Below are 9,754 nucleotides of genomic sequence, written 5' to 3'. Positions count from 1 at the left end.
AAAATTAATAAATTTGATTGAAATTAAAATAGCTAACCATTTTATGAGCTATATATGATTGTAAACTACTGGTGCATGTATCAGATTTTAATCAACGAGCCTAAAAAAAACTAGTGCAGATGAAGCGCACACCACTACTCTTGTCAAATCAAGTCTTGAATCAATGATGAAATTAGGTACCTTTTATGCAAAACCTCATATCCTCAGTTATCATAGTAATAGTAATGCCTTTGTTCCATAGTCGTATCATATCCACATCATATATGTTATTAGTGCATAATATTGTACGGGACGTACTATATGCAATTTTGCATCATCAAATTATTTTCTTTGGGATAGAAAAATAAAGGGAGCAAAGAATTTTTGAAGTTTTACAACTAGGTTTTGTTGCATATAGGATTATGGTTGAGGACCACATAAAAAGTTTTAGAAAAGTGTGGCATCAATAAAATGCAAAATTTTTAGGCCATGCATAAAAATGTTTATTTTGGCAGGACCAAATATTGCTGGTAACAATCTCTATCTGTCTCTCTTTGACTATATATATATATACCTTTTTCAGCCATTCATGCAAATTTAGTACCAGATACTCCTCTCAGGTGAGTCAGGTCCTGAGCATTGAAATTCTTTATTTCTTTTTCATATCCCAAATAAAATTGGAGAATTCATTTATATTTTTTTGTGTAATTTTCCCATAATGATATAAGCTTGATGATTGGCTTGAGGATACTCCACTGATCTTGGGCCCAAGGGACAGGGTTATTGCTGGCTTTTGTTTTGGTCACCCCAATAACATAGTCCAATGAACTCAGAGAAAAGCCCAGCACGCCTAGTGGAGCCTGCTCAGCCAATTATTTCCAACCAAATCACCAAAAGCGAGAAGCCTCCAGCCTCATCTTAGTGTCCAAAGATTCGAATCTGGATGGCTATGGAGAAGCTGCAAATGGCAGAGGGAAGGCCTATGCCTGCAGTCTTGGTATGGTCATGTCTATACTGACAAGTTTTCTAGGGTTGTTAGGGTCTTTTAGTGGGGTACGACCTTATGGATTGGTCGTATCAAATTGCACTAGGGTTTGAGTCATTTTAGACGATAATTTTAGACACGAGTAATCTACGCGATTACTGGTTACAAACAAAACGTTTTCCTAATTTACTAAACGAGTCGGTTGTGTGTCGAACTGTTTGTAAAAAAAAGACTTATGTTATCAAAACAAATGTGACTGAGCGGTTTAAAATAAAATTTTTTAATGTAAAAAGTAAAAACAAATCTTACATAATAAAATATTATTATTATTTGGGTGACGACCGACTTAAAAATGGTAATAAAGAGGGGAGTGTGGAAAAATAAAAACGGCGGGTGACGGTGACCGGCCTCAGCTACTAAATCTGGCAAACTTGAGAGCCCGCTCGTCGTTTAGGCCTGATGGGGCCCCCTCTCTCCACGGCGACGACGGCCGTCATCTCAGGTCCTGGCGTCGCAGACTCCTCTCCTCCCTCTCCTCCGCCTCCGCCCTCAGATTCGCCCTCCTCCTCTTGCTCCTCTTCCTCCTCGCCACCGCCTTCATTTCCCTCCCTATCGAAAAGGCAAGGCACCTCTCTCTCTCTCTCTCTCTCTCTGATTCTTAATCTCAATCTGTGATTTTCGCTATGCCTTTTGAAATGCGGCTTTGGATTTAGTGTGTGTGAACTTGTTTAAGCAGGAATTAAGTAGTAATCGGAGCAAATGCAAACTTGTTTGTTTTGATTCTGAGCTAAAATCGTTGTGTGATTTTGGTTCTGTGCAGAGTTTGAAGGATTTCTTGCTATGGATCAAGAAGGATCTTGGACCTTGGGGTCCGCTTGTACTGTAAGTAATTTTTTCCTGGAATTTCTTGATTTGGACCTTTGTGATCAGTTTCATATATCATTTGCATTATAAGAAAGAATTGCAGTGGTTTTATTGTACTACATTCGTCTCGGCGCCAACAGATATGGATGTTTTTGTATCGTCTAGCTAACTTATATTTCATACGTTTTTGGATAATTGCAGGGCTGTTGCATACATTCCTCTCACGGTCCTGGCAGTTCCGGCTTCTGTACTTACAGTAAGCAAAGAGATAAATTTCTTTGTTTATCATGCTTCAACAGTAGTGGTCCTGTTTTTCACTTATGCTGTGTGGTTTTTTTATCGTTGTTTGCTTTGCGTTGGAAATCTTTTGTCAATGGCAATGTCCAAGGTTGACTTGTAAGGATATGGTGTCTAGTGTCAGCTTATTGTCTTAGTGCAAAGATAGACAGGACTTATCTTGGTTTTCTCTTTTTGTTAGTGCCCCTATGTTGTTGATTGATGAGGCTACATTGAGCGACTTAATTTTTTGTTTTGTTTCACAGCTTGGTGGAGGTTATCTTTTTGGTTTGCCTGTGGGATTCGTTGCAGACTCTCTCGGTGCAACATTAGGTGCAACAGCGGCATTCTTACTTGGGAGAACAGTAAGTTTTTAATGGCATTGACTGTATGAATTCTTAAATTGTGCGCATCTGTGGACATGTATGCGTTATTCCGTATAAGCCAAATAGAAGTTTTGACAAATGCATACTGGCATTTACTGGTTTATTATGCTTATACTTGTCATAATATGTCATCATTATGTAGATGGGAAGATCTTATGTTATTTCCAAACTGAAGCATTATCCTAAGTTTCAAGCTGTTGCTGTTGCCATTCAGAGATCCGGTTTCAAGGTAAAGTTGTAAACTTTTTGGATATTGTATGTTCCCAGATATGATACTGCTGCCATAGTTATAGACACTGTGGCTGTTCCTGTCAAGTAAGGTAATACTGTAGAAGTAAGATCCAAACCATAGCAGAGTAGCACCTAATAACAATCCAAAGGGAACCAATATGCAAATATACAATGAGTGCAGCACGTGGCAGGACTACACATGTGAGAGAGCTCTTATTTCTGGGTACATAGTCTCCTGCACAAAGTAATGGGATTAACTAAAAAGGGGACCTTTAAATGGCCACAATTGGTAAGTTCATGATATGGTCTAATTGCTTTGCCTGTGACAGTGGCATTTTGTGCATGAATCTATAAAACGTAACATGATAGGAAATTTCCAGAGTAATTTATCAAGAAGAAATCTACCACTTGGTCTAACTTTGTTGATATCTCAAGTTAACCCAGAAAAAATTGTGAATATATAATATAATATATATATATATCAACATTATATAGAGTGAGTGTGGTGCTAGTGGATTATATATATATATATATGTATGAACTATCAAAAGATGGAGCTGACTGATTACTCTTGTTTATGTGGATTTCTCAGTTGTTTCAAGCAATTTCCTGAGTTTTTTTTTTCCTTCTTTTTGTTTTAATAACAGATAGTTTTGCTGCTGCGGCTTGCTCCTTTGCTTCCATTTAACATGCTGAACTACCTACTCTCTGTGACTCCTGTTCACATAGGGGACTTTATGCTGGCAACTTGGTTGGGAATGATGGTATTTACTCATTCTAATTACTAAATGCAATGTTTATTTGTAAAAATTATATTGCTGTATGTATGTTATGTGAATATTAGGAACTTTAAACAGACAAAAAACAGTAAAGCATTAAACCATGGATATAAAAAGAAATTAATCAAACATAGGAGAGGTTGGTTACCACAATGTCGTCTCCTTTGTCATTTTAGGGAATATATTTTTTCTGCTATTAATAAGTCATTCCGTCTATCTCTTTGTATTTATTTAATGACAAAATGATCTAGTGATGAGATCTGCTCTGGATTGTATCACAGCCCATCACATTTGCACTGGTATATGTTGGTACAACTCTTAAGGATCTTTCAGATGTTACACATGGATGGAATGAAGTTTCAACAACTCGTTGGGTATGTATTATGTATCTCTGTATGACCAATTATTCATTGTCTTATGTCGTTTTTTTTTTTTTTGTTACTGAGGCAATCAAAATGTTACTCTCACAGCTAATGATCACCATGTTTCCTTCTTTTAAATTTAATGCTAGTTCTGCTTCTGGTTGCAGGTGTTTATAGTACTTGGTTTTGGAATATCCGGTGAGTAGCTTCTTTAATTTACTCTCGTCACTTGTTTTGTTACCCGTGTAACCTGGTAGTTATGAATTATTGCTTCTCCGCAATTAACATGATATTTTAATAATTGCATTCCTTGAGAAGCAAGGTCTGCCTTATGCGGGTATCTTCCTTTACTTTTTAACTGAGTTTGTATTATTTACAGACTTTCCACTTCTTTTTTGCAGTGGTTCTTCTGATTTGCATTAGTAAAGTAGCAAAGGCTTCTTTGGAGAAAGCACTGGCTGACAATGCTGAAATAGAAGGGATATTCTCATCCTCGACGCTGCCCATTGTGGCAGATTCATCCCCGGATCTTCCAAAAACTCTCATCATACAGATAGACTCATAGACACATTGAAAGGTCACAAGAAACTGCAGATTCAATAGACGCATTGAAAGGTCACCGTGTATATCTTTCTCATTCATTATTATTTGGTGTAGATTTTAGTTTGTTTTTATCATAGGAATGAACTATATTAAAGAGAGAAAATTTTCCCACAGCGTTCATGTACAGCAGCCACACCCATTTTGTTTGCCATTCCAATTGTACCAAACAGTTCTTAGCAATTAATTGAATAGGCCTGAATGATCATTTTCAAAGTCAATTATGTGCTTTCCAATTCAGCCTATCATGATCTTGATCTTCCAAAGTGGATCCAACACCTTGCTTTGCTAGGGTACAGTTGGTTCACAAGTAGCAAGAACAAGATTCCCAAAAACTCAAACAGGCCACTGTTGGCACCCACCCATTTACTTTGATTATCTTGATGGCGAGTCCAAATTCTTGTTTAACAAAATATCGTGAAATTTCCCTTTACCTTAACCATCTGCTTTCATTTCTGTCACACGAAAAAAGAAAAAGAAAAAATTGGTTCGAGGCCTCCAGCACAGAAAGGATAGTAAGGAGTCGCTTGCAGTAATATAATCAAAAGTGCCGATTGTCAAAGACTAAAAACTCCGAATAGCAAACCAAGTAAATGATTTCCCTAAAGGTTAGAAGCTGAGATTGTTCAAGAAATTAACTGGTGGAAACCATGAACATTAAGTAAATATATGACAAAACCAGAACTAAAATATGCGAATGAGTCCACCAAGCATCTATGTGGCTCAGAATAACTTCGTAGTCCATCCCAGAGGCACCAAAGAGAGACCCTTGTCCCTTAACAGCTGGTCTGCTGCCACCGGATTTGTCTCCAGCAACTTTCCGATCATCTCTTCAAGAGGTTCACTCAGCATCTGCTGGTGTAAGAAGTAGTGACCATATCCCTGCCAAAGATTAATGATCATAGATTAGTGAAAAAAATTTCAATGTGAATTCTTTGCCTCACTTATAATTCAGCTAGCATACACGATGAATTATACCTCGCGGAAAATCATAGGTTCAGCAACTGCTTCACCTCCCAATCTGCTTCTACTTAGATCCTGCACAATTAATGAATAATGTTCAGAGAAGCAAACTTCATCTTCTAGCTAGCAGAAGGTGAATACATGAGATTGTGGTTAATGATCCTACCTTTATTTGAAGCTGCAAAAACTTGATATGGTCAATGACATCATCCAGTACAAACTCTTGACCACCCTACAAACTCAAATGTAACCGGTCACATATCCACATAAACTAGTTGGGTCTTATATAACACTGAAACTCCAAATCATATTGTAAAAATGGGCATTAAAATCTGAGGTATCATATTTCATCTATATGATAAGTTTGAATCTTGTACTTTCATTTCTGTAGGAAACACAATTATATCTGTAGATTATGTACTCTATTGTCTGTGATTCTGTATAGATTTGATTTTCTCAATACGCTGATTCATGTATCATTGAATGTATAGCATACCAATCTCTAATTGCGTTATTTTTATGCAGACGCAGCTGCCTATGTCGTTAAGTCGAATGGGGAAATAGATATCAAGACTATTACTCAGCAAAATCAGAACTATTGCTCAGCAAAATCAGAGCAGTGCAGACTCAGCTGCCTATGTTGTTAAGTCGAATACCTCCTGCTTATTTAACCTAGTGCAGTTAGTTACAGTTATACAAGTATCTTTTACATTGGCATTGTTTACCTTCAGATCATTTCACGGAGTGCAGTGAGTTATATATAAATAATTAATTTGACTAGGGTTTGGTAGGGTGCGCCAAGCTTTGCTGTAGTGTAACGCAAAGATAACACATGTGTGCCCCAATAGCAAGCTATTGTTGTGGACTCACCCCTTTAAAACATTAATTTAATATCGTGTGGACCATTGGTCCACATATCAGATATTAAACTGATAAGAACAGATACTACACTTGATCTTAGCCAAAAGGCCGAGAAAGGTATGCTTTGATCAGCCAAGCTCTTCGCTTATTATAGTCTCATAGGTTTCCATACTTCGCCACATAAGTGATGTGGGAGTGTGAACTATTTCAAATAGAGCCAAAGAACTGCAGGGGCTGGGTGTTCAAGGCTCTTTGCCTATGATTATCAATTCAAAATATTCATATTGAAGGCATCGGTAAGAAATAATAAAAGACAATAAACAATTGACAAGTCAATTTAGAAATCCCTCTTCAGTGAGCAACTTTATGCATGATCTGGCAGATGCAGATTATTACCTCTACAGAATGTGGAAGCAGTTTTTCCAGCTCAGTGAGTCTTTCAGCAATTCGGATTCTGCGAGCCTGCTATTTGAAAGGAAATGTGTGACAAATCAAAAAATGGCACACAGAGCTAAGACTGACAAAACTAGTAAATATGTTGCATGCTATTTGAAAGGAAAAATGACATGGAATATGACTATCAGGTGAAAGCATTTGGCTTACACGATCAGTTACAAGAGTTTTCTGTCCTTTAGCACTTTGACGTGGCCGTGAAGGAAAACCAGGTGCAGCCAATGTTAACTTTTGATCAACTTGAGAAACATCATCAAAACTAGCCCCAGTGATAGTATCTGTCCATGAAGTATGATGCTGTACCAAGTACATTGCAGAGAAGTAAGGAAAGCTGAGTCAGTCTCAGCTGAATGTGAAATTAAACAAAGTTAAAATAATTGAAAATGAGTATGAATCTGATGACGTGAATTCACAAAGTTCTCCATTAAGTGACATTAAGTCACCTACTGGCCTTTGTTTCTGTTCAAGGACCACACCAGGAGGAATTTGACATGAATATATGCAATCACCAATTAATTATGTTGCATGTATCCTAGATTACTCTATGGCTATTCCTATACATGCTTTCATTCTTTGGCTTGCTATTAAGAATGGCCAGTATAACCTTAAAAGACAGAGAAGTTTGATCTAAATGCAGAAGTGCATCATAGGAAAATAAAGAACTTCAGATTATCCACAGATATGACCAGAGGACAAGTAAGCTATCACATATATGCAAACTGTTACCTTCCAGGGATCCATGTCCATAGAGAAATCAATTGATTTAGAACCAGAAGCTTTTCCAAGACTGCTGCCATATAACAAATCTCTTTGGAATTCAGATACCCCACCATCAGCAGCATGTATGCCATTAACAGACAATGAAATCCTCTCCAGCATGTCTTCATAAGGAGATTTTGGCAGATATGCCGAACTTTCTGCTAGAAAGTTGACACAATTTTGAGCCGGCATTGAGGACTGAACCATCCAAGGTACTGCAAATGGATCATTTTGGTTCTCACTGCTTCCAGTTCCCATGATCATCTTTTGGTTCTGATCATCTTGTGGCGTGTTACTCGCACCAAAGTTCAAAGACATCAACTGCAAGGGGTTGTTGTGGCTTCTCTCTCTTTCCATATGAACCCAAGGAGAAACAACTTCTGCCTTAACTAATCACAAACAAAGAGAAGGCATAAATACCATTACATGATTACACCATCCAAATGATATTGTCATGTTTTTGCAGCAAATCCAAGAAAAACACAAAATCCTCCATTCTATACATAAGGCTATAACTTGTACACAAACTAAACAGTAACAGAATTTCCATTTCTGGAGCTAGACTCACAAGTCATAACCCATATAAGCTAAAGTTTTTGGTTTGCTACTAACAAAAGAACAATGACATATTGCATTACGAATCTATATGCATAGTTTTATGTATCAATTTTGTTAAATAATTTCAGGATGCTCCCTGGACCTGGGTTTGAAACCCATTTGATGACTATCCTGCAGCTGCTACCTCATAAACATTTATAGGATTCATCTTCATCCCCAGTTCCCCACTTCTTTAAATACCCAAAAAAAAAAAAAAAAAATACAAAAACCCAAATGGGTAGCACAGCAAAAGAAGAACTGAAGATGAGGCTAATATGTAACAGTAAATACATGCATATTCTGTGTCCAAATCTAACATAATGGAGAAACTGGTGTTGACATTTACTCCAAACAAGTGCAAGATAGGAAAAGATGGTACTTTTATGACAGAATGAAATAGTTGAACAAGAACACAGATGGTGACATAAGGTGTGGAATTGGTTTTTGTTGGAGAAAGATATTACCTTTTTGTGAGACAAGGCTTCGGCTTCGGACTTGGGAGTGAAGAGGGGAAGTTTGAACTTAGGGTTTTACAGCAGAGAGGAAGATGAAGGCGGAAATGGCGACGAGGAAGAAGAAATTGGGTTTGCTTCTCAGCTCTGTCTCGCTATTAGTGGTTACGTAGTACGTACTGTGTTGCGGCTTTTTACAGACCCTGTCAGTTTGTGAAAACCCATTGTGCCCCTCTTTTGAAATTTGCAACTTGATCTATGTGTTTTACGGTTTTAACTTTTAACGTATATGATAGGTGTTTAAATAGTGAAATTTACAGTACCCTCAATTATTATTGTTCACGTTATGACTCATATTTCTTCAAATTATCTAGTACATTAACATATGAAAATAACTTGAGTGACTAGTTATGGTTACTTATGGGTGTCAAACACCAATGAGAGATGAACAAGTGTTAACAATAATCATAAACAAATATATCAAATACTCAAAACCCTTTTGTCATGCCTTTAAATTGCAGCTAAGCCTTTTGAAATTGACACGTGTTTCATGTTCATTGGTTGTTGTCAACTTAAACACCTTAAAGTGACCATCTCTTGTCACCGAAGTCGGGTTCTTAACATATCTGATAATTTCATAATGAAAAGTGAGTCGATGTGTGTGGATTGTAAGTAAAGGCGTACAAATTTCACTCCCCTTGGTCTTTTGTGGTTCTAAAACACACGTGAAGTAGTGTTGTGCTTCTCACCTTATCTCGTGTGTGTTGTTTCTAAAATGTCTATCAATTTAAAACAAATGACTTGTATTTAGGAATGTTGGTCGCTTTTCAGCCAAATTGTTTGATAACTCATCATGCGCTCAAATGTTATCGTACATCTAGTAAAATTGTAAACTTCAAAGTAGATAATATATGTTTCTTTTAGGAAAAAATAACGTAAAGTTATTCTTGTTATGTGATCATAATAATTTATGTAAGAAGTAAACTTTACCAATATAAACTATGTCATAACTATATTTGAGTTTCTCTAGTTTGTCAAAGAGATTTTTCTTTTGATCAAATATACAACTCACAAGCTTCGAGTAGTCTTTTCGTGAGTCGTAGATACAACCTCACACTTATGGAAAAATATTTGTATCACTAGACTAACGGTTCGAGCTTGTCACAACGATTTTAGAAACGTAATTTTGCTCAACATTGTACAAAAA

General features: G+C 36.9%; 2 protein-coding genes across 2 annotated transcripts; one reads left to right on the top strand and one right to left on the bottom strand.

Moving 5' to 3' along the window:
- The first annotated feature begins 922 nt into the window (after positions 1–922).
- LOC101290728 (TVP38/TMEM64 family membrane protein slr0305-like) lies at positions 923–4,681 on the top strand. Its single transcript, XM_004292548.1, has 11 exons — positions 923–976; positions 1,019–1,071; positions 1,329–1,584; positions 1,785–1,846; positions 2,030–2,084; positions 2,371–2,469; positions 2,633–2,719; positions 3,369–3,485; positions 3,782–3,874; positions 4,030–4,060; positions 4,264–4,681. The coding sequence occupies exons 1-11, from the start codon at positions 923–925 to the stop codon at positions 4,425–4,427; spliced, it is 1,071 nt and encodes a 356-aa protein (XP_004292596.1). The 3' UTR covers positions 4,428–4,681.
- Positions 4,682–4,973: 292 nt separating this feature from the next.
- LOC101295190 (transcription factor UNE12-like) lies at positions 4,974–8,606 on the bottom strand. Its single transcript, XM_004290623.1, has 7 exons — positions 8,560–8,606; positions 7,466–7,882; positions 6,890–7,036; positions 6,683–6,751; positions 5,592–5,657; positions 5,441–5,500; positions 4,974–5,344 (listed from the first exon to the last, which is right to left on the bottom strand). The coding sequence occupies exons 2-7, from the start codon at positions 7,853–7,855 to the stop codon at positions 5,186–5,188; spliced, it is 891 nt and encodes a 296-aa protein (XP_004290671.1). The 5' UTR covers positions 7,856–7,882; positions 8,560–8,606; the 3' UTR covers positions 4,974–5,185.
- Between the last annotated feature and the right edge of the window lie 1,148 nt (positions 8,607–9,754).

This window comes from Fragaria vesca, linkage group LG2 (assembly GCF_000184155.1).
Source record: "Fragaria vesca subsp. vesca linkage group LG2, FraVesHawaii_1.0, whole genome shotgun sequence".
Classification (NCBI taxonomy): domain Eukaryota; kingdom Viridiplantae; phylum Streptophyta; class Magnoliopsida; order Rosales; family Rosaceae; genus Fragaria; species Fragaria vesca.
The sequence above is the reverse complement of the archived record's forward strand: the minus strand, read 5'-3'. Positions and strand labels throughout refer to the sequence as shown.